The following is a 27,121-nucleotide window of genomic DNA, read 5'->3' as shown; positions in this document are numbered from 1 at the left end:
GAGTATTAAAAAAACATCCGTTTATTCGTAACTTAGTCACAATTTGGACGAAATATAGAATATATTATTTCCTTACTTTATAATACATTATCGTAAGTGTACATGTGTCTGTATGTGTGTGTGTATGTGGGGAAGTGTAAGTAAAATTGTGGCAACACTAAGTAGGCGCCTGAGTTCTAATATTGACAGCGAATTTATTTGCGGCGGTGAGCGCATTTATAGTCTTTCTTGGAGAGTGTCCGCAATACATGCGCGAATGGAACGTTGCTCGTTCACCCGGCCGTCCCTTTTCCACGGAGAACATTTTCAAACGATATAATAGACACGAATTTCGAGGGTCTCCCGCCACCTCGACAGGCATTGTTCGCGACTTAACGGTTAAGGGGGACGATGGTGGTCGAGGCCTCTCGACGACCCTCTCGGAGATCGATTCCTTTTGGAGATCATCCTCGTAGAAAAATGCAACGTAGGCCTCCTCTCGCTGACGTTCCTTTTTTTGCTGGCACCGTGAACTTAATTGTCGATTCTCGCCCTGAATCACACCTGGGGCACCTCAGCTGCGTTCCGCAGGGCCATCTCCTCCCCTTGCTCGACCGATGGGACTTTCCTAGAAAATCACTTTCAAATCTTTAGACGTAGTTGATGACCGCGGTCTTCGCTCGAAGACAGACCTCTCGGCAGAGTATCGGACTGGTTTCATGGATTACCACGAGGAAGGGCCAGCGTAAAAGGAGGAAAGGGAACTGTGGAGGGTGCGATTTGCCTTGGTCGCGCCAGGCTTCTGCAAGCTTTACTCACCTCTTTCTGTACTGGAAGATTATGTAGACGATGATGGCATTGCCAACGAACAGCAGAGCAATTAGCACAGTCGGCAAGACGATGTCTGTAAGGTTGAAAGGAAAGATACGATTAGGGAATATCTAGCCATGTGCGGATTTTCATCGCGTGTCTCTGCCATCCGTCGTCCAGTTCCACGCCTTCCAGCGTGGCACAGTGAACTTTGGACGGAGGCTGATTAATCGGTCGAAGTTTGCCGTTCTCGCGCGGTCGTTTCCGCGCTGATTGCCTCTTAATCGACGGTATTTTAATTGCAATTCATAGGGAAATGTGTTTTTCGCGGTGCTGAGTCATCGTTGCGATCAACAGCTTGGAGTCGATGCAGAGTCTTGGATTCCGAGCGTGGGTACAATTCCTCCTCTTTCTGCGAAGAGTGGAATTATGCGGGAACATGTTGATCTCCAAACGAGATCCAGTTCCCGAGGTTTTATTGTATTCTTTTATTCTGCTGATGTATTCATAATTCACAACGTGCCCCGAAAGTCACTTGTATTCGAAGCTACGAACTGCGACGAATTTAGTAGCAACGTTGATGGCAGTGACTCACTAAGATTCATCAGCAATTACGACTGATTTCTTGCATCGAATTCCTTCTCCAAAGTACCATAAAAGCAGAAGCTTTAAAAATACAGAATTGTATACAACACATCTATACTTTTGACATTCTCACTTCACAACTAACGATCCGGGAAAGAGTCTCAATTTAGATTAAATAACTTCGGTATAAACATCTTCTTTTGTGCCTGGAATGGCCTTAGAATTAATTGATTACAAGCGTTTACTTAGAATCTGTATCAACTGCTTACGAATTAGAGTGAATTAATTAAAAATACGCAGGAAAGCGTTAGAGGCTACAGAGTACCCTGAAATCAACAGTTCAGCAGTGGAATTTAATCGACAAGTAGCACTTGCAAATCAAGATTAACTGTCACGTTGAACTTCAGTCACTTTTATTGGCCGCAGCCGGGCATGAATTTTAATAAATGCAAATTGGCGACTTTACACTCGTTTCTGTTATTCATTCGCAGCGTTCGTGACCGTCGTTTAAAACGACATCGATACCTAATTACAAATCAAGGGGCAACGGTGTCGCGGGGACTGGAACAGAATCGAAATCTTGTTTTCGTCATTAACGCATCGAGGAAATAATCAACGAGCACTCCGCGCTTCTCGAACAATAAGCTGTATACTTCGAACCAGCCCCGTACCTGTCTCTTATCAGAAATCATATCTGGATAACGTTAATTAATACCCACGTACATTTAGTTCGAGTTTCTCGCACGAACCTCGCGCCTATAATTTTTGTTCAGCCAATCGCCCTTTCTATCGACGATAAGGAGCATCGGCGTATACAATCTACGCAGCTGTCATTACACGCTTTTAAAGTGAAATTGAGCGGAGAACGGGCGATGCAAATGTGGGGACGCGAACAATGAGGGGCGATAAGGAACTGTGAAGTTTTCGCAATCACGGCCATTATCTCGGAAGCTCGGGACATTAATTTCAACAAAGCAAGGCCAATGGACTTGCACTATCCCCGATAATTGTTCCGTAATATCGGTACAGCGTCGTGCGATGAGAAGTCAAGAAATTTCCAGGCGGTTCTCCAGCTGGCAATGCGATGCTCCAAATGAGAAATTACGCGGAAAAGGGGAGGACGAAATGATTGAGAGCATTTGTCTTTCTTGACAGGATGATACGTTCGGAGGGCGATATTTTAAAAGAGCCGAGACCTTTCTGTTTAATTACGAAGTGGTTGGTAAATAATAGCGATTAATAAATAAATGGAAGGCACTTGAAGGGAAATAATGATTGACGCGAAACTCGTGTTAGAAGACACTGATACTATTAGACAGGAAAAATATGTTACAATGATTCATAGGTTTGAACCATCTATTACGTTACGTAATACGCGCACAAAGTGCTGGACTGCATTTTCAAACGCGAGCTTCTTTATTGCGTAATTCTTGCGGCGGCAAGAATTTTCCTTTGAAAGCTCGACACCACTTGCCAAGAATTATTGCCCAGCCATTTGCCAAGCTGCACGTGTTATCTTATCACGCAAGCAACAAGACCCGACGAAACGCGACCCATTACTTCTGCGCATTTTCCAGTTTTCATTGCCTTTAAAAGGCACTCTTTTTAAATTCTCCCATTTTTCATGCGCCAAAGCAACGTCGAGTGATATTATTTACCATAGGCAAATGGCACTAATCACTCAGCCCAGCGAATTGCACTCAAACTTCCTTTCACCACCTCGCAGATAACCCCTCGTTTCCGTGCAATTTTTACACTCCAAAATAGCCGCATCGACTCCAAACACGCTGCTTCAGCAACGATGGCTCTCGCCGCGCGCGTCAATAAAATTCCACGGCACGGACGCGAACAACCCCGAACAGTAAGGGCTCGAACAATACGTGAAACACAAGTGAGACAATTCGTTTTCAGAAGAAACGACTCGATTGTTTAGCAATAATCAGATGGAACAGAAAAGAACTTGGTTCACTGACCTACGACGTAGTCGGATTGCTTCATCATGGCTGATTGCGCCGAATCCATAATGTACCCGTTGCCTGGCGCGACTGCGTCCTCACCTCGGCCGATTCTACCCCCCGTGCCAATGACGTCCCCCGAGAGACTGGACAACCGGTGGTGGTCGTGTTCTGTCTTCAGGATCACCGCCGAGGTGGCTGTCGAAAAATAAGGAGAGAAACAGCAATGATTATTGGATGCTTGTTTGTAACAAACAAATATGTAGTTCCCTGCATCCAAATTTTTTCTTCCTGCGCGAAATAAGTGACGAATATCGCGAATATCAATTTCGAAGGTCGCGAGAGTCTACAGTTTAAGTAAAAGTAAGAAAGATGGTTGGTGCAGGGTTATCGAGAACTCTTATCATTTTCGAGCTGACGCGAATGTAGAAGAGTAATCGATAAAGTGGCTGATAATGGACGAGCATGTTGCAACGCACGAGGGTCATACACATTCCGGAGTTTTCTTAAAAACTCGTGAGTTTCTGACTCAGCGTGGCTGTTTGAATAGTTTGAAAGGAAACTCTACCGTCGTTGTGATTAAGATTTTTTAATTAATCTCTGCGCGAAGTAGATATGAAAAACCTGAACCACGTGTCGTCCTCGTATTTTCAGCTTCTCTTTTTAACTTCCGCGTTATAATGGCACTGTACGCAAGATGGTTTCTTCCTTTCTGTACGCTGCAATTACGCGGGGAGCGAGGTTTCGTCGCGCACGTTTTATTTTACAGCTGCAATTCGTTGAAAAGCGGCTCGGAAAGACAAACGCCCTGGTGGAGCGCGCTCGAACGCCATTTTCCGATATAATATTGGAATCACCTTAGAACCAGACGTGCAAGGCTGTAAAACACGTTTACGATCGAGTGGGTCGGTGTTCCTTCCTCGGGGATTTCTCTGCCGCGCGAATGCGGCCCTTTCGTTCCAAGGATTAACATCCACAGGCCAGGGGATTTATGATTCTGAGCACGTAAATCGCGGGGAGCTCGAATAGCGCGCGGTGCAATATTGCTTCGCCACTAAGAAAGTGATGTGCGAGAAGAGGGGACTGTGAGAATTCATTTTCTATCGCTTGTTGCTTCTCTAAAATAATATCAAATCTCCAAAAAACTGCTAATAGAATGCTTTTAGAATTATGCTTATTGTTTATAATTACCGGCGGTATTCGAGGGAAACTGCTTCTTCGCTCGAGGAACGAGTATGGACTACTATTAAACGCAGCACTTTCTCTGTCTTTCATCTGTCGCCTTGTTCGAGAGAATAAATTCGACGCTCGCTATAAATACCATCGTTTACACATGTATTCCCGCGACGAGGCACGCGTCTTTATCGAGCCGAAAGCGAGAAACACGAATTTACGAGCTGATGACGTTTTGATAAGACACGAATACACTGTTCCAAATAATCAGCCACTCGAATGGTAGCCAGTCGGACAATTTAAATGAAACGTTCATTATATACCGCCCATTGAAAGGAGAAAATCTGTTTGGAACTTTTTAGTAACGTAGGCTTCCGTTCTAACTATTTTACATGTGAAAATAGATATTCAATCATAGCTGTATTACAAACAGGAGACCAAAGAAAAAAATTAATTTACAGTGCTCCGAAGGAATTCAGTTTATTGAACCACTACACGACCACGAACTCTTTCAACTTCCGCGACGTTTAATGATTTAATGACTCGTGGAAATATAATGTGAAGCCATAGATCGAGGGTACGAAGTCCAAGTATATGACTGGGCACACGGTTACCGTAAACTGGGGGAACATTGACAGCACGGGGTCTTACGTCAGATTAGTAAAACTTAACCTGTTAATGCTACTTACATGATGTGCCAATATTACGAGTAGACTTTAGTTAAGATGTAAAAAATAAAATAAAATAAATTTAAGTGTCAATGTATCTTACTGATTTCAGTGTAGTGAAATTTAACCCGTTAATGCTATCTATGTGATGTGCCAATGTTACCCCGGTACACTAACGTCTTTAACATGTATTATATAAATAAGGAAAAGGACAAAAATTTCATGCATTTTGACACTTGTAGTACAATCACAAAAGACGCAATGTCGTGATAGGATACTTAAAGCAAATGTAAACCTGTTAATTTTTAAATTATATAACAAAATGTTTCAAAAACCTGCCAATGTTGCCCCAGTTTACGGTATAATTGGTGAAAAAAGTGAGAAGGTAGAGAACTGCGCACTGTGGTGTGTATCCCGTTGCAATATACGCTGTTAACTTTTCACAGAATCTCCTCTGCGAAGAAGTTATATTACATAACGCCGCAAGAGCAGTGTCAAAGTGTTTGTTACTTTCTTACACCGAGATTAGATTATCAAAGTAACCTTACATAATCATCTTGTTTTAAACATTTCTCCTTTTACATACGCGAATCTGAATGCCAGACAGAATCTAACTTCAGCGGTGTACAGTGACTCTTAATTAGAAGATGTCGATCCGCCCCTATCCCAGCTAATTTGTCGATAGCCCAACTTTTACTCATCGAATCACGGCTGACCCAGTTTCAGCAATTTTTCTTCCGCTCCTCCTATCGATCGCGCTATTTCCGTCGCGGTTTATCTACAGTTAATTGAAACATTGTATTTTCCAATTCGAATTTCATAATCGCGTCCCTCGCGGTTCGGATTCGTGTCAATAGAAATAGAAGCTGCCCAATGTGTGCATGTCATACGACTGCTTATCAGCCTGGCAGAACGAACTTTAAACACATTTTCGACCTCGATATCTGGACCTGGCGGTTATTGATACCCTGCTATATTAATTGCAACGGATATTCCATCGAATTACGTTCTTCTTCTTCAGTTACCTGTACAAGTACGTACTACTGTGCTCCCAATTTATTTTCTACTCCACCTCTCTTATATTTCCATGATGCAGTTTCTATGCATCTCATATCTCTAGGCGCCAGATTGGAAAAATTCAATGTTCCGAGATAAATCCAACGAGGTGAGCTCGGGACAAATTCATATTGCCAAGGTAAACACAGTCGATCCGAGAATACTTCAACCGAGACGAGTGTACGGAGCTACTGTTCAAAGACAAAAGGATATTATCGCGCGAGTTAGTGGAGAGGCCTCCCGCAAAAACCGTTCCATTCAATGATTTTTCGCGCGCCTGAAGAAGGAAGAGGCCGCTGATGGAGTTGCGTCTCGGGAACGCGAAACGTCGCGAGAGTGGGGAACGTGAACGGCGCGTGCTTCCATCGTGAATCGGAGAATGATAATTGCAGAATGGAGCAGCGATATCCAGTGACCCGCGGCAGATCAGTACGCCTCATCGAAATCTTCCCACGTAACGCGCCACATGCCGCGATAACAGGATCGTTCGACTCTCGCGCAGCCCAGCGACGATCGCTTCTTTTCATCCGCGTAGATATCTGCCATTAGCGAACCGCCGCGAAACATTGCCACCCATTCATCGCCGATGACAGTGTTTTCGCGCTGCTCGGCGAGGCTGGATTTCGTAAACGGTTCTCGATATAGTCGCACGAATTTCGCCTCGAAATTGCGAGACAGGCTGCGCGACGCGAATGAGCGCAGGAGTTCAATCAAGTGCCAAGATACGCTGCCATTCATAAATATTAGGGCATCTACTCTGCGTGGAATAATAGTGAGAAGCGCTGGAAATTTATCGAACCTCTAACAAATTTTACTTTACTCGGTATTTTGAATTAAATCCAGTGAAAAGTATTCAATCTTAAATGTCACGTTTTGGTGCAAATGCAGCAGGTGTCCTAATAATTATGAACGACATTCGAGAGTACAAAGGAATCAGAGATACTTTACCTTCTAAGGGAATTATTCACCAGTCACTAGTTAGAATTTTTTCAACCGTAATTTACTTGTTCCGTCCGTGACTGAATTAATTAAAGTTCTCAGGGGGAGCGGTCGCACACTTCTGGGAATATTTTGGTGTATTGCGTTGGAGGGTTCCTACCAGTCGACTGGGTCTTGCGAGACACTCGGGCCAACTGAAACGGGCGTGTTTCGAGTACTCTAGCTAAGGGTCCTTTTAGTCATCGTCCAATCAGCCACAATTGTCGGTAACCCTCTAATCTAGTTAATCCTTGAACGATCAACCAGTCGAGATGCCACTTGCAGGGCACAGTGTTTCCTCCAGTGTGATGCAGAATCGTTTCAGGGAACTGGGGTCGATTGTGTCGAATTCGGTTCGTGGAAACGCGTCCAAGATGGGAGGGAAACTGGTGCATGGCGTCAGAGAAAGACATGGGAAGCACGTCGCGCAAGGTGACTTGAATATTTCAGGATGATTCGCAATTCTGAGATACTTGGATGTAGGTTGCGGATTTATTCCACTTTAAGACGAAGCAGGGATCTAATCGACACTTCGGGTCATAAAACTGGAGATACTACGTATAAATAAATAGGATACTTAGAAAGTTAGTAAGTTGTTTGTAAATAATTGTTAAAACTAAAGACAGTAATAGAAGAAATTATGCGCGGGAATGGCGTAAACGATCGGTGCGTTGCATTTATGAATTACTTAGAAAAATTGAATAAAATAGGTGAAAGTGATAAGAATTGTTAACGAAAACGTCGCGCGGGCCTCGGTGGTGAGCCTGATCGTTTCTACGCAGAAAACTATTCAACCCAGTTTCGAACTTTCGAGCTCCTAGAATCAAATCACTTGCCGAGTGCTCTCGTGTCAGTCCCACGAATCGTTTCGCAGATCGTTTCGGCGATTCGCTGCACAACTTCCTGCAATTCTTTATCGCTCGATGCGAGAGTGGCAATCTCGTGGCCCCTTATTTTTGCGATGCACAAAAGCGTCCAGGATTGCTCACGATTGTCAACAATCGATGCCTTGTCCGTGGACGCTGAATGACTCTATTTTCGCGTGGAAACGATTAAACGCTATTCCGAACCGAAACTAATTCAACTGCAGTGTAAATGTAATATCTTCTGTAAAGGCAGTACGAAACCAGGGACATGGTGTGTCAAAGCTGTTTCTTAGAGGAAGTGCAGCATGTTTGGAATGTTTTTGGTAATTTGGAATACCGAAGTATCTAATAAACTACTAACGTTATCTAATTTGTAGCACCGTAGACAACAGAGGATAATGACCTGTCAACGAATGACATTTGCAGGGTAAGAAAACGTCAATCTGCGAAACTTTTTCAGTAATTATTCAACCAGTCCAACCATGCTTAAAATATGTCACAACTTTAGAGTTAAACACTTAATCTACTCATTTGCGCGTCCCGTGTCAGTTTTGCGATAATTTCGAGAATACAAAGTGCAGGGCCGGCGGAACCCATTATGCAAGTAATTTGGGGTAAACATAAGGGCGCCAGCCGAAGGGGGCGCTAAAAACTATATCGCAGATTTAATAATAAAGGAATCCAACTCCCATATAAACAAAATTTAAATGTAATTCTTTTTTATTGTACCTCGTAAAGGCAAAACATATTAAACAGAAAACAGGTGCAAAAATTTAGGGGCGCCAAAAATTGTCTTGCATAAGGGCGCCAACCATCCTCGCTCCGGCCCTGACAAAGTGTGTCATGCAATTGTAGGTTTCACTGCCATGTGGCTAATTGGGAATACCGAATGTGGAGGTAATTTGGAATATTATAGAGCTTAGCGATGGTTTTGTTTCACGCGTAACGCCGCGTCGGTTTTGGCCAGCGCTATCCATTTATATTTACCTAAGATTGTTCCTATATTGTGATTTTTCAGTCTGATTAGATCATAAAGGAAGTAATTTTATTATCTACATGTTTTTTTAAGTTTACAAAGTGAAAAAATCGGTACTTCCTATCATTTTTCATTTAGACAAATATTTCAGCTACTTTTTGTTTTTTTATTATTACTGAGAGTTTGAAATATAAAAGTTTATTAGTTTCCCTATGATATTACGCAGTTGTATTTCTTCCCATCCTCTGCCGTCATTTTTTTATTCCTCTTAAACAAACTGGTATTCCAAGTATACCGCACTTTCTCTAACACGCACGCGCACATTACTCCTATTTTTCAATCATATTATTATTCTTCAACGTTATACTTACATTATAAAAATTATTTCTACTTCAGATGACACGAAATAATTGAATAACGCACAAGTTCGCTACATTTATGTTTTTAATTCTTTAAAATCATTGAAAATATCATATCCCTCTCTAGCATCTGTCTCAAAACACGGCCTTTTACCTCACTAGTGTTTTTCCTCTCTGGAAAGATTTTACATCGGAACCCAAAAGTGCCAGAAAAGGACGCGTCAGAATCCCTGTTTATCTCTTTATCAATAACTGACCCACATTTGATAACACGGCGATAATAGAATTCCCGGTAGTCGACAAAATATTCCCCACTGGTCCAAAAATCCTCCACACCTTCGCCACCCTGTTCATAGCAATAATATTGCCTATAGCTCAGCAGAGTAGAAGACGCAGAAAGAAGAGAGGGAGCGTTAAACGCAATAAACATGCGGGAAACGTCAATCGAGAGCCCGTCAGTAAGAATAGCTCGCGCTTATGAACCTGAAAAGGCGCTCCCAAATTGCATCACGCGGTTCCTCGCGTTAGAACCTAATTTTAGAGCCGTCGAAAAGCCGCGAGGGAAAATGTTGCTCGAGTAAAAAGGGCAAGGGGATCGAGATCTAGATTGGGATCGTACAAGAGTTTCGATACGTTGCATCAGTCACGTACACCGCGTGGCGAGAGGAAGAATTTCGCATGGAGAAAATGGCAAGGTCGATCGCGTGCGCGAGAGGCTGATGAAAATTTACCAGAGGCTTGGAAATAAATACTCAAAAAGAAATTTCGCGCAACATAGCTAATTCTGGAACGTAAGAAAATCGTTACAACGTTTGGAGTCATGGACTAAATGAAATGAATTCTGTTTTGAACAGAAAGGAAACTCTAACTTCGATTTCGTGGAAATAAATGTCGCCTCAGAGCGCAGCCTTGCAATTTTCCATCGACTCAGCGAAATGAACAGCGCCGATCGAATGGAATTCGTGGAAGACGACACAACGTCAGCTGAAGACGATTCTGCTCGACAAAGTGCCGTGGCTACAGCGACTCCTCGATGACTAAGTACTTCGTTTGAAAACCGTTCGATATTAATAGGGAGAGTTCGATGCTTCTCGAATTTTGTCTAACGCCGGTCGTGTCGGTCTTTTTTTAAGTCATAGTTGAGCGGCGAGCACGTGCACAGTGATGTAACACGCGACAAGGCGCACAGAAACATTTTAGCCGAGTGTTTTGGCCGGATGCGATCCACAGAACACGTCCACGTGATTCCGCGTAACGAACTTGATGGCATCTCTTGCCCCGAGTATAAATAATTTGATTAATACGACCGCTGCATGGTCGTTTCAGAACCGTCGCATTGTCAATTCCAAAGTCGACAAAGCGAAGTTTAGTCCGTTGCCGGTCTTTGTCTCCCCACAATAGCCTTTATACAAAAAAAAAGAATCGTATTGTTCTGAAAACTAAAGTTACGCTACGTTTAGAAATGATGTTCAGATGATGTTTCGTGTGAAGGCAGTTGTTCCGTAAATTCAATTCAATTAGTCAATAGAATCTTACTGAAATATGGTGAATGGATGTTGGTGCTACATCGGTATAAAAATGACAATTTTCTTTTCCATTCTCTTCTGTCGCCGAGGAGACAGAGCACACATTTCCGAAGGGGGCAAGCGCGCGGCGCGATCTCTACCCTTGAGCGAGTAAATGGAGGAGAAAATTGTCAGAACGAAATGGACAAGTGTCTAGCGCAGAATCTTCAGGACACTCACTTATCAGGTTCCTGAAGGTGTCCGTGAATATTCGTATCATGATGAAGAATCGGCAAGAAGCTCCTTCACGGTCCTCCCTTACACCGAATTTGTCAATGGCCGCGCGCTGTCAGCTGGTACACGCCACCATAACGCGTCCCTGCACGACACTTTGGTTACTACAGCACAGCTCTAGCTGCCTCTGACAACTATACGCGTGCTACTGTCGTTTGCTGGGAAGAAGGAACGCGGACGATACAAGGGGCAAGGGGGCTACTTCGCTCGGATTCACTCCCACCGGCTGTGTCCCCCGTTCGCTGACTTTGAATTCGTCGACTTTGTCGCGTCAGCCAATAGCGACAATGGGCCACAGGTGTGCCCTACTTCTACGATTTTGTTAGAGAACGTGGGCCTATGGGGGTGTGCCGATCGGACCGCCAAGCTTCTGCCGGCAACATCTCAGCAAACGACAGTACTATAGCATCAGTGGGCCCCGCTAAAAACCACTCGCAGAGTCTCTCCCCAAAGCCTCCCCCCACTCTCTCTCTCTCTCCCGTCACCTTCGTCCACTCGATCTTATTCCTTCTCCCGTTCCACGCGACTTCTACGCTCCCTTCAGGAGAACTGTCTCTTAAATCACTAATCACAAAGTATAGCACTTCGACCCCCGTACAATCACTTCTCCAACAGATTTACCGAAAACCTTCCCCGCTCCTTGGACAGAGTCGTTCAGCCACGAGGAAACAGGAAGTTGGTGCCCAACAAATATAGACAGACGTCCTCGCAGAGTCAATACGAAGGATCGATTCCCTCGTGGCGACTTAATCACTCAGGAATTCAGATGGCTCTTCATGGAAGACTATCAGGGCTCGACTTGTTTGAGATTCCTGAGCCACCCGAGCTCCGAGGACCTTGATCCTTTGTTCTCGACTTGGAGTAGAATTTTATTGCCTGCTGCACGGAGGCGCGACACTAGTTGGAGTCCGAGCGGGGCGCGAATGGAAGAAGAGCACGAGACTTCAGCTTCGATCGATAGTTCCCGAAAGAAGATCCCCGGAAGTTTGAAGGCACAACACTGGTGACGTCACCGTCGCAGAGGAAAGCCGAGTCTGTTCCCTCGTCATAGCTCGATAAGCGACCGCGGAATACGGGCGGAGCAGAAGAGGCAAACTGAGCGGGATCGTCGCTATTCCATCGACTTTATTATCCGCGGAGGAGCGCGTGGCGTGGCGGGACGACGCCTCCGTTTCCAGCGAGCACGACGATGCCCTTTGACCCTCTGGGGGCAGTATGGCGAGCGAAAAAAGAAAAGAAACGAGCGCGCGCTTGGAAAAAGAAACGAGCAACGATCCTCCGGCCCGTTATCTCTTATCGCTCGTACTCGCTCGATGCATCTCCAGCGCTCCCCACTACCTGTTTCCAAGCGACTCTTGGCCAGTGGAATAATTGATGGCATCTTGCCGCGAGTTTACGGTTCCGTCGAGACCGGTCGAGCAATTTCGAGTATCTTTATCTGTTTGCACGGATGCCTTTATACTTGAGAACACTTGGGGCGGCTTGCGCGGTGTTGATAAGGAATCTTCCGCGACAGCGAGATCGCGAGGAGTCCAGAGAAGGTCTTAGTTTCGAGTATTTTGAATCTACTTGCGTGACAAACGAGCCTGACGAGGGAGCCTAAAAACACCTGGAGCGAATTCCGCGGCTACCTTTGACAGTTCCCCGAGACTACTTCGGAACGCTCCGCGCGGACTGGCAAGAGCAGCGCTGCGAGACGTTAGTTCCGTCTACGCGAAAGGCGCTCCTGCCGCGAATGCAGGAGACCGATGCAAATTAGAGAATAAAAAGGACTGGGGGGTGTTTCGCGAACGGGGCCTCCGCGAGTGTACTGTCAAATCTGACAGGAGCGTGACGAGACTAGCAACGTGGCGGGCACTCGCGCGGGGCATCGCGGACGTTGAAGGCGACCCTGAGTTAACGACGCCACATGGCCTGTCCTTATCCCCCCACCTATTTCTCGCTTTTACACATTCGATGCTCCTCGGCACGAGAAGCGCCTTCGGGGGCAGCCGCAGTAGTTCGACCGACCTCGAAGCGTGTCTTCCATTTCGTGGAAATCGCGCGGAAATGGCGAGACTTCTTATCGACCGCGAAACGAGCATGCTCAAGGAGAGTTTCCGCCAATAATAGCTGCCGATAAATTCCTCGGGGAAAAACGGTGCGAACGCTGCTTCTTTTTTTTCAACTGGTCGATGTTATTTTAAGCCCCAAATTGCGCGTAATTTCCGAAGCGGCCCGCGAGGAGCATGTTTTCGTTGCGTCGAAAGCTGACCTTGCTGCCTGACAAATACGCCGCGCCACGCGAATTTCAAGGAAATGAACGATGTGCAGTGGCAGAACGAGAGAGAGAGAGAGACAGAGAGTGAGAGATAGAGAGAGAGAGAGAGACACAAAGGAGAGGCAGAAAGGAGAGGCGACCCGTGCACAACGGACCCACGTCTCCTTCGACTTTACAATCCTCTGGATTCTACACACCATTCCGCCGTCCCACTGGTGCGCTCCTTCCTTTTTGCAACAAGGATAATTATACGTGCGCTCGTGCCGCGTAACGGCATTCTCTCCGGCCGCAAAGAATATTCGTAATACCTGCTTGACGATGCGTTCGTCTGGTCTGACCAATGGTGTCCTATTTTACTTTTTCCTCGACGCTTCCCTGGCGGGGTCCCGCGATCCTCCGTGGATCTCGCTTCGAATTATATCCCCTGGTCCGACTGTCGCTATATTAGGCGAACGAAAGGTAATTTTCGCTTTGTTGCTTGGGAACTGGGGTGCGCGGAACGTGGTTACGGCGCCATTAGAAAAACAGCTGCCTCTTTGCCTCTTCTTTTTTATTTCTCTTTTTGCCGGCGATGCGCCTTTTCCCTAAACTATTTTCGTGCTACGCGTGAAATTCAAGGGCCGATGTTCGCTTCAACTCTGCCCGGGCTTAATTTACTCTCGACAGGCTTTCTGGATTCACTCGGGCGGCCATTCTAAAAACAAAATACTCCCTGAAAAATACCTCTCTTCGGGCCGAATCGACCGATCCAACCACCTCTAATCGAATCCACGGTCCGAGCCTCGGCCGATCGCGGCTCGATAGATCATCGCTCCTCTGAGCACCCGCCTTCAGCCTCTCATGCGCCTAACGGACGGTCCGTTTCTATTTCGATACCACGTATCGGATTAGCGAAGGTAAGCCTGCTCGTGAATCGTTCGGTCGAGTCGAATCGAGCCAATTGTGTTTCCCTAAGAACGATCCGCTTCCAATGCCGCCGTCTTGGCGAACTTTCCCCGAGTCTGAAACTCCTTTCGGGTAACAGGACCAGCGCGTATCAAATTCGTGGCCTGGACGAGTGTTTCCTCGAGCGCAGGCTGACCAACTCCATCGAACTAAATCGGGGCACGGAACCAGCATTCAGTTCTCGAACGGTTCTTGTTTTCTTTCCTTCTTCCCTGCTTCCCTCCCCGCTGCCTTCTGTCGGCCAGCAACCGACGATGCTCTTTCCGCGAGAACAAAGATCACCAGCGCCCGTTCTCGAAGCGACGCATTCTATGCAGCTGTTTCGCGAGGCAGCCGAGCCGATTGGACGTCGAAGAAGCGAAGCCAGGCTTCAAGGCACTCCGACCCAGCGAGCAACACGGTCGCGGCTTATTCCATCGACTTTCCTTCGAGTCTGTGCGAGTGGACGATGGTCGCCGTCCGAATACCCGTCGGATGGGATCCCAGGTTCGTTTCCCTCGGAATCGAGCGTCTGTTCCTCTTCTCCTCACGGTATCGCGCGTGCGTCGTTGAGCGTAGTCGCGAGGCGTGCGTACGTGAACGTGAAAGACGGTGACACGAGCTCTCCATTGATAAAAAGCTGAGGCGATAAGACGGCAAGAGTCGCGTGGTCCCACTATCAGAAACGCCGACGACGACTGGAGAGGAAGCTTCCCTACCTAGGCGGCCACCGAGCCGCTCGCTCGGGGAACATACGTGGTGAGGGCAGGCCAAGAGGGACAGAGACGTCGCCGGGATGGTGGGAGGATAAACAGGGGCAACTGTATCCCCACCAGCTCGCCGCCTACTCCCTCCTCCCACGCAACTTCCCTCCAGGATAAGAAGCAGGCTGTCCTCTTTCGATCCGACGCGACAATCGCCAGCTGGCTCGTCGCTTCTTCGTCTTCCTTTTCGTGGCAAATTGATAGAATTCGATAGAGCGACGAGTAGGGGGCTCTGCCTAAAGTAGGGGGTAGCTGTCAGCCGTGAAGTAACGCGACTCTCCCTTGAAATATCGTCACGCGTGAATTAAGAGGCTGCGAATCTTCGAATAGACCGAACAGTGCCTTCAGCTTTTCTTGGTCATGGTGCACAATCATTAGGGCGGCTATTTTCGGCTTGGAAGTTGACGGAACGCCGACCAGAATAATTCACGCTACGGCACTGTTGGTGCCAAACTTTATCCGACGGCTCATCAATATTAATATCACTAATCCTCATTTGAAATTCTATTGAGCGTAAAAACACCGTGGGCTCGTGGGTGCCAGACGGTGCTCCAACATTTACGAGACACCTCGTGCCTCGAGACCTTTTTAACTACGCCCCACCCCCGCGTTTCCTGTGCTTAATTTTTTATTATCAACCAAAGTATACCAATGAAGCTTCCTGTCCCTTTTAAAAATTCAAAGCGAAGCGTTGAGAAATTCTCTGCGAAGCCATCGGGCTCTGCATTTAAACGCAAAGTTTTCAAAGCTGATCAGCGTCCCAGCAGCTGTTCGAAACATGTGCAACCGTGCCGTTGTTTTATTCTGTCGGCTCTAAAATTATCTCCGCGCGAGGAAGGAGGCTGAAATGGTGGTGGAAACGATAGGGGCTATCACCCCCTCCCATCGCTGGTCCCTCCTCTCATTTCCCGTCTCCCTGCCCCTCGACCCCGGACGAGAACGAGTTATACGTCGGCTTCCACGTCTCCCACGTTTCTCGTTACATACCGTAAAACGTGCTGCACCCGAAACCGCGCGTCCACTGAATTATGCATTCACATTCGGAATGTATGCAGATGTAATGTGTGCCAGCGATGCCGCAAGCTCGAGCAGCTGTTCGGCAGGAAATTTAGAAAGTTCGCTCGCTCGCGCCAGCACGCGATCGCCGGCAAATCGGAGCGCCGCGTTTGCGCGCGAAGAAAGCGCCTTTTTGAATCCAGCTTCGAGAGCGTACCGGTAATTCTGAGATTTCGTCGATATTTCCTGGCTTCTATTTACAATTTGAAGAAGCTGTCATTGGTTTCGGGCAGCCAGCAGATGCTCCTAAAAAATGCCACGAGTTTGCTAGTTTTTAGTACTTTTTCTTTTCAGTTCCGAATTAATTTACCAATGTTTCGTGCAAGGAAATTTGGAAGAGAATGCGATTTGCTCCAAGAAAAGATTTCCAGGCAGCCACGTCCAGAGCGAGTAGTTTATACGGCTCAATGCGATTAAATTGTATGAATGAGTTTAAATTAGAGGTCGTGGCTTTTCACGTGTATTTAGATACACGTGTACACGTGTCCCGTGTAACGTGTATCAAGGAATTAAAAGTCCGTGTTCTTAATACAAGTGTAGGTACACGGATTATAAGTACACGTGTAGTTCTGTTCACGAATACCCGTGTAGTATTTCTATTATACGTGTGCACGTGTATTTAAATCGGTTCATCACGATTAATTTTACGATTGCTTAGTTGGTATAGGGTAAACCATCCAGTAATTGACCGCATACCAGTGAATGACCATTAGGCAAAGAAATGTCAATTATAAATTTAAAAATTAATATAGGTTTATAAATGCAGTGTAGTTGCACTTTTAATATCCTATATTTTTAGTTACGCGTATTAAGCAAACATTAATAAGTACAATTCTTATTAAAAGTATGCGGTCATTTACTGGGCTTCTACACGTTTTGCATTTTATTTTGTTTTTTATTTTAAATTACGATAAGAATACTTAATTATTTTTATAGAAATTTCAAAAAAAAATAAATTTAAATGCAATTTCAACAGTTGTTTTGTTGTTATACATAAATATATTCAAGTATTAATATCAAAGCTCTATAGATTCAACACTTCGGTCATTCACTGGTTGGTTTACCCTATCTCTCTTGTCTGTTTAGCATTATTGTACGAATGGTCTCACAGATCTAAATATGAGACACTGCAGTCTGCACGCACGGGTATCCGTGTATTAAAAATTACACGGATTGAAGTTCGGATACGTTTACTACACGTGAAATAGGGACCTCTAGTTTAAATAGCAATCGCTTCGGGCTAAATGAAGGCAATAATCGTGAGCAACGCAAATGGTCAGGCCATTCCTCGCGTTCGTTGAAAGTCAAACGGGGAGGTATCTGGATATGCTCGCAGAAAAATTCCTCTCGGTCCTCCGCGAATTATTAGCGAGAAGAATAGCCGAGGGCACAAAGGATGGAGACACATTCTTCCCGATCCCCTTTGTTCGGAGCGTGAAAAGCCGCGGGAGGTTCGGGCAATTTTTTATCGCGAGCGAACTTTTCATTTCGGCCGCAGCCGTTGACTATGCTCCCTTCAGCAGTCTCATTCAGAACAAGCATAGGAATTAGCGTGCGGAATCGATTTTCGGCGAGGAAGCGGTCGAACCGATAACGCTTGCGCAAAGGAAGCGATAAGGGAAAGTTTTTCGAGACCCGAGTAAATACCGAAGCTCGCGCAGTGTAGTCCCGATAAGAGGCTGAGATTGCGGGTACAATTTCTTCTGATAGGGGCCTTTACGCTGCTCCAAATGAATGGAGAAACATTCTGAAGCTAACCAAAAAAATACCAGAAATTTCCTCTGAATATTAATTTCACCGGAGAAGCAGCGCCCTGAATTTAATTTCGACCCCAATCACGTTCACAATTTCCCTCCAAGGTAACCAGAAACGGAGCAATCAATAGCCCAAGCGGGAGAAGACGTCCCAAAAGAGTCTTGCCCCATCAGCGCTGCTCAACGAGCTAATTAATAATCCCCCGCAAGTATTGCATTCTCCGATAGTCGCACGGAAGAAGGAAGCCGTTAAGTGACAGCAATTAATTCGGAATTCTTCGCTAGAGTGCGAAGGTTCGAGAAGAAGGTGAACTTCTCTGACCCCGTGTCGATCATTTTTGATAGCGGTTTTTATCGACAACAAGAAAGAAGAGGAGCGCGGAAAAGTTGCTGATAAGCGGTCGGACGATCGATGATTTATTGCGTGGAAGCGTGTTTCGTCGACTCAACTGTGTTTGAGGCGTAAGCAGATCTCTTGGACGGAATTATCAAACGATTTCTAACGCGTGCAACGCGGTTCCCTCAGGTTTATAAGCAAAGTGACGTTTTGAACACATGTTGAATCGGATTACCTGGTGGTTATCAGAGGCGTGGAACGTCTTTCGGAGCACAGGCTTGGAACGACTCACTCTTCTTCGGAGACGTTTCGCGAATATTAATGCCGGCGACCGATATCACTGATTATCTAATCGCCAACGCGCGGAAATTCGATAAAACGTGAGCAGCAGGCACGGTCGCACGGCGAATTGAGCCGCGGGCGGAATATTTCTTTTTCAAACGAGGTTTTCGCGCAGAGACACGTGGCGTCGAGACGGCTGGCGTCGTTACGTGCTCGACGCTACCGATGTATGGTGCCTTCACGAATACTTCTCCGCCCCAAGATTCCGTCCCTCCGTCTTTTTCTTTCTTCCTGCCCCCCTAAACCCCTCCAACCCCTCTTCGTATCCAGCATTTACCACGATACCCCCCACCAAACTGTTTCCCCTTACGATGGGCAGCCATGGGTTCCCGGGACGCCCGTAAGGAACGTATCGATAAGTACGAGAGCCTCGTGCATCGCCAATTGTTCACGGCTTCTTCTTTATGCTGTGTTTCTGGTATAGCGTGTCTACAGATTGAAAATAATTTTGCACAGTTCTCCTTTACATTTGGGTCGATTCCTTTTTTTGTGATGTTGCTGGGAGGGAGATCTATCGCGAGAGAATTGTAATTTCAGTGTTGAGCGATAGAAATTAGAGACAATTTTTTTTAGATGCCCTCGCGTTAAATGCCTCGTTTAACAGCACGCGCAGAGTTTGACAGGAGGAAGATTCGTTAATGAAATATGCAATTATAAAGAAGAAACGATCCTCACCCGCGCAATTTGGTATGGCGACGACGCTCTCATTCCACTTGCCGTTTCTGCACTCGAGTATCCTCGTTCTTTCTTTGCTGTCAGGGAACACGGCGCCCAATTCGCACAGAAACGTCCTCGAAGTCAGGGTGCCATTCAATATGTAACTTCCGTTGGGCGGTGAGATATCCGGACAGGCCAGCACTGTAATATTAAAGCGTCTGCTACTAAAGAGTTCTAGAAAAGGCTCTAGAATTGCCCACTGTCCAGTCCATAGCTTCGCAGTGAAATATGAAACGGAGCAACGAAAATCGTTTAGAAAATTACTCGGAAACTCGACGATTCTTCAAAGAAGCGCCAATAATAATCGAACGCGAGATACGCAGAGCTGTCGATACGGAGACATGATATTAATTCTGTTGATCACGAGGAATGGTCATTGGAGCGGGTCTCAAAGTCGTCGAGTCACGCTTCTGCTCCGAAAATAACCCGTCGGACGTTATTTCTGGTTGAAAGAGTTTCATTGCGCAATCATCGACTTTTGTACGTGTCGAGTTCCATCGGTCTCCGTGGCGCGGATCTCGTTTCCTCGATTTATAAAAAAGCGTCCACCGTCATCCCCGGCGGGGCTGGACTGACCTTGATACTGCAAGAAGAATCCTCGAGCGTTGTGGAGCCTGCTCGATGCAACAAGGTCGAGGGTGATCAGATTCGAATTGGACACGACCCTGACGCCAGCTGCGGTGCCGCAATACTCGAGCAGCGTTCTACCCCTGTCACGCACCCTCACGACGTCCACGCAGCTCCCGTCCACTTCAGGGCCTGCAACGAGAAGAGCCACCGCCTCGTTTTGAAAAAATGACGATCCCCTTTGCGACTGAGAAAATAAAATTCCCTCCGTGTCGCCGCGCAATCGAATGTGAAAAGCGCGGTTGGTATTGGCCGAGTGTTCTGCGCGACTGGTAAATAATTAAAGATAAACGGCAAATGGATGGTAGGAGGGGATCCGCTTCACGCCTCATAATTTTTAAATCGCCTAATCACACGGCACCGCGAGGGGGGCGCAGGACCCCTCCGATCGATACTCACCCCGTATATCCAAGTCGTGGAAAGTGAGGGCGATCCTTTGCCCAGGAGCCGACCTGAAGGTCCATCCACACGTGCTCTCCCCAAGATAGTACAGAGGGTACCCCGGTGAACGTATGAAGCCACCCTCGCCGGGAACCACCTTCACCTCCTCGTTGCAGTACCTTCTGACGGCGGCCTCTGAAACAACCCCCGAGGGGGCGCAAATTAGAACACGAACGCCCCTTGAAAAACGAGAACAGGAGCAGCATCGTGCCACGACCATAAATATACTCCTGGTTACGATCCAGCCGCGGCGCCCCGATGGCTGCAGAAATGCAATTTCCACCCCGGACGCGCGAATGAATTATCGCGGGAGGAAAAAAGGGTATAGATTAGTCTCCGACGCGAGGAGATCCCATTCTCTACGGTTCGATTCGGCTCGATTGAATCCCGACCCCCTCGCAGCTCGCCCCGGGGGTGCTGTTCGTCGTTGGAACGCGAGAGGACGACACTCTGGGCGGCATAAGGACGCGGATCAACATCTGCATCCGTCTCGGTCCATTTGCCGATTTCGAGTGTGACTGTGGCCACCATTATGTCGTGTCAGGGGCGGGCGAGGGTGTCCTTGCTCCAGTTTCCACTGGAGGGGTGAAACGACCGGAGAAATAGCTACACCTGGAGGGGGCTGATTCCGGTTGTAGGGCGTCGAAGGGGTGGCTCGGCCCTTCCCACCTTTTCCCTCAGGAAAAAGAGCTGTCCTCCCGACTTTGCTCGATAAAAGCGGTGTTGTCTGGGGCCAGCCTTTGTTATCGGCGGGATTCAACGATCGTTCAAATAAAAAGAGTGTATTTATATTTTGCTTTTTTATATTTCACTTTTTTATTTTGATGCCGGACGTAGGGGAGCGTCTTTCTGAAGTCGAGGAGGGTTATTCGATTAAAGTTTCTCGAAGCTTTGCTCTTTCGAAGGATCTGTATTCGGGTGGCACAGGAGCCTTTTCGCGTCTTTCACGGGTACGACGCACGTACTGGCATAGAAATGACGGATTAGTGCGTCCTTCAGGTATTTCTGCCTTCTGTCGTGCGCAACACATCGCTTTCCGGAAGATCTCGTGGGTATTATGGAAGCTTCAGAACGATCTGCTAATCCTTTAAAATTACAGGCTCCAATGCACCTTGCTTTGTTCCAAATCAGCGTTTGAAATTTGATGCAGGTAATCCTCGATTGATAGGGTGAAGCGACACTCCATGTTCCTACACTCTCCACGTTCGATCGAGAGTATCTAGATTGCAAATAATCGATTACACGCGGCAGAAAATCGATTGCCTGGCGCGATGGGAGCAGGAAGTTGCTAGGTGGGTGAGAAAAAGGTTGTTTTTTATAGAATAGAAATTCAACAGCTCTTTGCACCACTCACCAGGAATACAGGCGTATTTCAACCGCAAAGTGGCTGGATTCCAGTAACCTGCGCCCGGCTGGTCGGTGGTGAAGTTGTAGCGACAATAATTCAGTCCGGAACACCTGAAAAGGGCAAACGAAAGTTAGTACATTTATACATAATACACTTTTACTATTCCCCGCAAACAAATTCCCCTAAAACTCCTCTTCCATCATCTCCCACAAAAGAACTCGAACGAAATCGAACTGTCCTCCAAATATGAAAGCGAAAATCCACGAAACGCAGTCATCCGCAAATATTCAAAACGATTTTCGCCAGCTGGATTGATACGCACGTAGCGCGTGGAAATCCGAGTATCGCAAACCGCGCAGCGCGCGAGATTGTATCGATTGCTCGCGTCAGAGTCGTCAATTAAATAAGCGGCGCTGGTCATTAGAATGTCTACCGGGTGACGAAGGCGCGATTGCGCACCCCACGCACGAATAAAAGAGAAATAGCGATTGTTTTCAGATCGAGATGATTGTTGCGCGGGGGATCGAAAGTGGCCTGGCCGTGGGGGACAATGGTCCTAGGGGTCGATTTTAACCCCTTTCGTCGCGCGGCAACTCGCAGCCCTCCCCTTCTATCTCGTCGATATTATCGCGTCGCTCCCCGCGCCGGAAATAAAAGGGAAATAACGTTTCGCGTGCCACCCACGCGAGGAATCCCTTTGAATTTTTCGACGCAGCCGACATTTTGGGGTCGTGGCCCCTGCATTCACACGTCCTTTTGTTGCCGAAATACACTCCACCTGGTGCGCTTACAAATTTTGAGGAAACAAAAGTTACCTCAGTCTCTGAAAAGCATCATCCGAGTAGCTTGAATGGGATATTTATCGAAAGTGGAGAAGGCAAAATCAATTCCCCGGTGCGATACCAAGACGCCCAGAAACTCCGTCCCAAAGCGTGTGGGTAGGGTAGCTCGTTCCCTCCCTTATCGCGGCTGCAACCCCTTATTTGCAAAGTTCACCGAGCTGTGATCCACTACCCCGTGAGCGATTTCTCCTCCGACAAGCGTCGGACGTCGCTTAAAAGGCAATTAAAACTCGGCGCACGCTTTGCTGGCGCACATCAAACGACGATTTCGCGTGGCTCGAGATTTCGTCCCGCCCCCTCGAAGATGCGTGTTCGCGATCGTGTGACCGTGGCGCACAAAGGGATCGTTCGAACTTCCGGCCCGGGGGAAAAAAAAATGCGACTTCCGTGAGCGCTGACAGCGACGACCTGCCTAATTTCGTGGAACCGCGTTCGACTGTGGTGGCCGGGTCTACTGACGCGATTGTCGACGCCACCCCTGCAGTTTTCTGTGAGCCGGGACGTTTGTCGGCAACTACGCGGCGAATGTAACGCGGGTGCAGTGGTGCAGGGGCGTCGAAAACTGCGAGAACTTTCGTTGCTCCAGAAATGGGGGAAAGTGACGTTTTGTGTTCCGAGAAAGATTGAAGTCAGTGCACCGTTTTGGATCGAGGAAGCTCTGTTACCGGGTCAGTAGCGTCGATTTCTGTGACCGCCAGGTATTGCAAAAAGTCTGCTTTTAATCCAACTTCGCGCCACTACGCTGTTGGAGTAGTTTTCTACTTCTGCGGTCTGCGCGCGCGTAATTGAATATTATTCACTCTCTCCTTTCCTTGCGGATGCCTAGGTGACTCGTATTACCGCAGGGAGGTGTACATTGTCTCGAAATCCGACGAAAAACAGCAGCCTTGTCTACCTAGGAGCCACTGGAACGCTGCAAGGCGTGCAAAAGAAGAATAATAAAAAGGATTACGTACTTTCTGTTCAACGACTGTCGGATGTCCATCATCCCGAACACTTGTTCGTCAGGATCATCGATGTAGTTCCCCCTGAGACCCTTGCTCCTCAACGCCATGCTACCTCGACTCCTCATCTTCTTCTCCGCTAGCATCTGCGAGTCGTATCCACAGATTTGCGTGGCGTTGGACAGGTAGTCTGCTTCCAGCATGAAGATGAACGCTCTCAAGGACCTGCAGGTGAGTCGAACGACACTGTGGGAGCAGTGCTGCTCTTCGACCACCTCCATGTAGCCGCCTGGGAGCCTGACTCCCTTCAGAACCTTGGCGAACGGCGAATGGGTGCCCACGAAGTCTGTCAGCGAGCACCTCGTGATCACCATCAGCGACAGCAGAAGACTTGTCAGAGTCGTTGCTCCTGGCGCCATGGTCGTTGATCATTACAACAGTGGTCGAAGGAATCCTCTCGAGATGGGTCTTAAAATTAGCCTCCTCGAGGGGGCTGGGGGCTCAAGTGCGTCGATACGGTGCAGCAAGCTCCTCCATAGGTCTCTGCTTCTTGCAGGGAGAGCTGCAGGCTCTGCTTGTTCTCCAAACCGTGCTCGGACACTCGAGGACCACTTTATTTGGCAGGTCGACGGTCTGGGCCTGCGAGAAACGTGGAGCACAGCGTGAAGGGCGTGGGAAGCAAGTCGAGATTGGGAGGAGGCTACTTTCGAAACTAATAAAACATCTAGCTTCGTACAATTTCAATTCCCATACTCGGACACCCAGAGAAATTTCGCTAAACGGTTCCGAACACTTCTCTACGAATCTGACATTACCTACTGTAGGACCTGAATCGATGATGGCACCGGAGAGAAAGGATTCAGACGGGAAACTTAATTTAGGATTAATATTGAGTGGAGTGATTTACCTTCTCGTTCCGGCAGTCCCAGCGAAGATTTATTCGGTGCAGTCTCGAAGGGGTGCTCCCGAACGTGGCCACCAGGTCGGATAAGCCCCGAAAGACTGAAGAGGTACGATTATTTGTCGATGAAAATCACTCCTCTCTTTATTTTCGGCCCGCGTGCCCGTGCCCGCTGATTGCTGGCATCTTCGGGTTCCCTCCAACGGTGCCACGAGGTTTGTTGCTACAACGAAGAGACCCCTGGTGCGCGATCAATCGGCCACGGCCAAGTTCCAGGCTTCGAGACAACGGCGGATACCCGCACCTCAAGGGCACGGATTAGAATAGTATCGAGGACGCGTTTTCGATGCCGGACGCCTGGGCACAGTTGCACGTTTTGTCCAACGTTGGCCAACTTGGAATCGCGTGTCTACGGTCTTTTTTCGTTTTTATTCTCGGCCTGGGAGACGCTCGTCGAGTCGAAATAGATCCTCAGGTCGAACCAGAGCACTGGGTCCATCGAGGATTTTCCTGGAATTTTTCTATTCTCGGAGTGATACGTGTGTATCGATTGGGATTGAATTCTTGAGGTTCACTTCAAATATACAGCTTCGGAGAACTTTTACTGCCGGTCGTTCCAGCTGGGGGATTTTAGACTCGAAAGCTTTCGGAGTCTTTAATTGCTTCTAATATGAAATCTTTCACTTTTCTATAGAGGTAGCATCTGGAGTCTAGAATTGGAGCTTTAAATTTACTATCGAAGTTTCTTTGGTAGATATCAGTCACTCGCTATTTAGTTTACGATATGTCTTTGGAACTTACAAAAATATGTTACGAAAAACGTACACGTATACCAGCCTCTCGTATGAAAATATATTGATAAGTTACTTCTATCGTTCTCAATAAATAATCCTCGAAAAATACAATATGAAATTCTCGTGCCACGGCTACGAGAATCGCAACCGACTTATCGATCAATCTAAAATTTCCAGAAATATCCTTCCCCTTTTAATCGGTCCACTTCTAAATATGCTTCCCAAAGGCACAGATCGATCTAGCAATCGCGATCGTGTTTCAGTAATCCGATTCATGAAATCAACCACTGTCGACCAACATTCTCTGCTGTTCCTCCACGATCGCGAACAATTTCCGCGTTCTAAGTACACACATTCTGCGGAGATTAGCCTCCCCTTCGAATCTCGGCCAGCGACATCTCGAAGCTCCCTCCTTTCTCGCGCTAAATCGTCGTTTGCTCTTCCACCATCCCGTTCGCTGCTTCCCTTCTCCTCTACATAAATTTTCGCTCCGTCCAGCGGCGGAACGCCACGGCGGGCTTTCCTAGCAGGAAGTGGCCGGCGGAGAATAAAACTTTTTCAAAACTGCCGGCATGTTTCAGCGCGATAAGTCACTGGGAGCAGGCGCAGGGACCAGGGGCCATTCGTCAAGATAACAGAACGCTTTTTCTCTGTGCCTTCGTTGCAGCGTATAACTCCGTGATAACTGGTGAACAGAGTGTGTAGAACCGTGGATGCACAAAATCGAGCTCTCGCCCTGGGAATTCGCGATGTTAAACGGCACCTTGGTAGTCACTGTTCTCACAATTCACAGTCCAGGATAAACAGAATTGCAGCTTCGAGAACGGGAGCAGATCGAACGGGTGTAAAAGAACCGAAGCTCGTTGTTCCGCGTGAAAAGTAAACACTTGACGAGAAACACCGAATATCCATTTCATTGATAAAACCTCGGATCACTCGACTCCAACTGGGATGAAAGTAGACGAGAATAGACAGATCCCGAGTCTCGTTCCTCGACTCTTTCAGCGGCTGTCAGCGAGCCTCTGTCCAGGGACTCACTGCTCCCTCGGCCGAGCAGGCTTCCCGCCCTTTCGATACGTCGAAGGAAAAAACGCGCCGGCGATCGGTTACTAGCGCGTATGAAAGGAGCGCGCTGTTTGGCGTCGTGCCCGTCACTGAAGAAACACGCACCGTGTCCGCTCCTGTCGACCATTCGTCGCCGTGTGCCACGAGCCAGCGTGCTGTCAGTCCGTTCCTCTAACATTGACAGCCTAAACTGCGAATCCTATGAGCCATTGGCGTCCAACCTACCCCCGGAAGCCGGCAGCCCCCGCCAGCGATCGCCAACCTTCTGAAACCAGCACGTGTTGGTCGATTAGACACGCTTCTTAAGCGCACCCTCCCCATGGGGACGAGGAATGGTAACCGAGGAGATGAATGGAGGGAGGGGGAAGCTCGTAATTTACCCTGCCAGGTAGTTTGTACTATTAATTACCTGATTAGAATATACAGAATTAATTTCGAACGGTTGCTCGAGAAGTTCGAGTGGTTGGAGATCCTCTGGCTCAAGGGGGCCACCCCTGCAACAGCACGTGCACGTTTTTCGGGCACACGAAGGGTGTTGGAGGGGCACGGACGCGCGCCAGGGTGGCTTTCCCTCCTCTGGATCCTCCCCTTTAATCTCTGGCTTGGTTTCTTCTGTGAAAGATCGGCCCGTGATTTCGACAGCTGCTCCTCGCGAATCGCGACGCACAAGTTTTTTTTTTATTGCGATGTTCGACGCCTTTCCATCGATGGGGTGGGCTTTCTTCTTTGTCGAGGCGGGTGCAGGATAAAGTTAGCCGTTCTGCTGAAATTCTTAAAATTCTCCGCCCTATCGCAGTGTTA

The 27,121-nt window shown here is 47.5% G+C and overlaps 1 protein-coding gene and 1 long non-coding RNA gene across 3 annotated transcripts; both read right to left on the bottom strand.

Annotated features, from left to right (window-relative positions):
- Positions 1 to 3: 3 nt before the first annotated feature.
- On the bottom strand, positions 4 to 26,497 carry LOC143369847 (uncharacterized). 2 transcript variants are annotated; one of them, XM_076814255.1, is made up of 9 exons: positions 24,468 to 26,438; positions 23,573 to 24,199; positions 21,781 to 21,884; positions 20,385 to 20,561; positions 19,935 to 20,117; positions 19,317 to 19,499; positions 3,348 to 3,527; positions 799 to 883; positions 4 to 607 (listed from the first exon to the last, which is right to left on the bottom strand). In XM_076814255.1, the coding sequence occupies exons 2-9, from the start codon at positions 23,977 to 23,979 to the stop codon at positions 538 to 540; spliced, it is 1,389 nt and encodes a 462-aa protein (XP_076670370.1). In that variant the 5' UTR covers positions 23,980 to 24,199; positions 24,468 to 26,438; the 3' UTR covers positions 4 to 537. The 2 variants fall into 2 exon arrangements, 1 of the variants encoding a protein (XP_076670370.1); XR_013085512.1 differs by lacking the exons at positions 4 to 607; positions 799 to 883 and adding an exon at positions 11,151 to 11,299 and having other exon boundaries at positions 3,384 to 3,527; positions 24,468 to 26,497.
- On the bottom strand, positions 1,111 to 3,330 carry LOC143369853 (uncharacterized). The gene is made up of 2 exons (XR_013085513.1): positions 1,385 to 3,330; positions 1,111 to 1,201 (listed from the first exon to the last, which is right to left on the bottom strand). It is a non-coding gene; the product is annotated as an uncharacterized LOC143369853 (long non-coding RNA).
- Positions 26,498 to 27,121: the final 624 nt, after the last annotated feature.

This window comes from Andrena cerasifolii, chromosome 6, assembly GCF_050908995.1.
Source record: "Andrena cerasifolii isolate SP2316 chromosome 6, iyAndCera1_principal, whole genome shotgun sequence".
Taxonomy (NCBI): Eukaryota; Metazoa; Arthropoda; class Insecta; order Hymenoptera; family Andrenidae; genus Andrena; species Andrena cerasifolii.
This window is presented reverse-complemented; position numbering and strand designations above follow the sequence as displayed.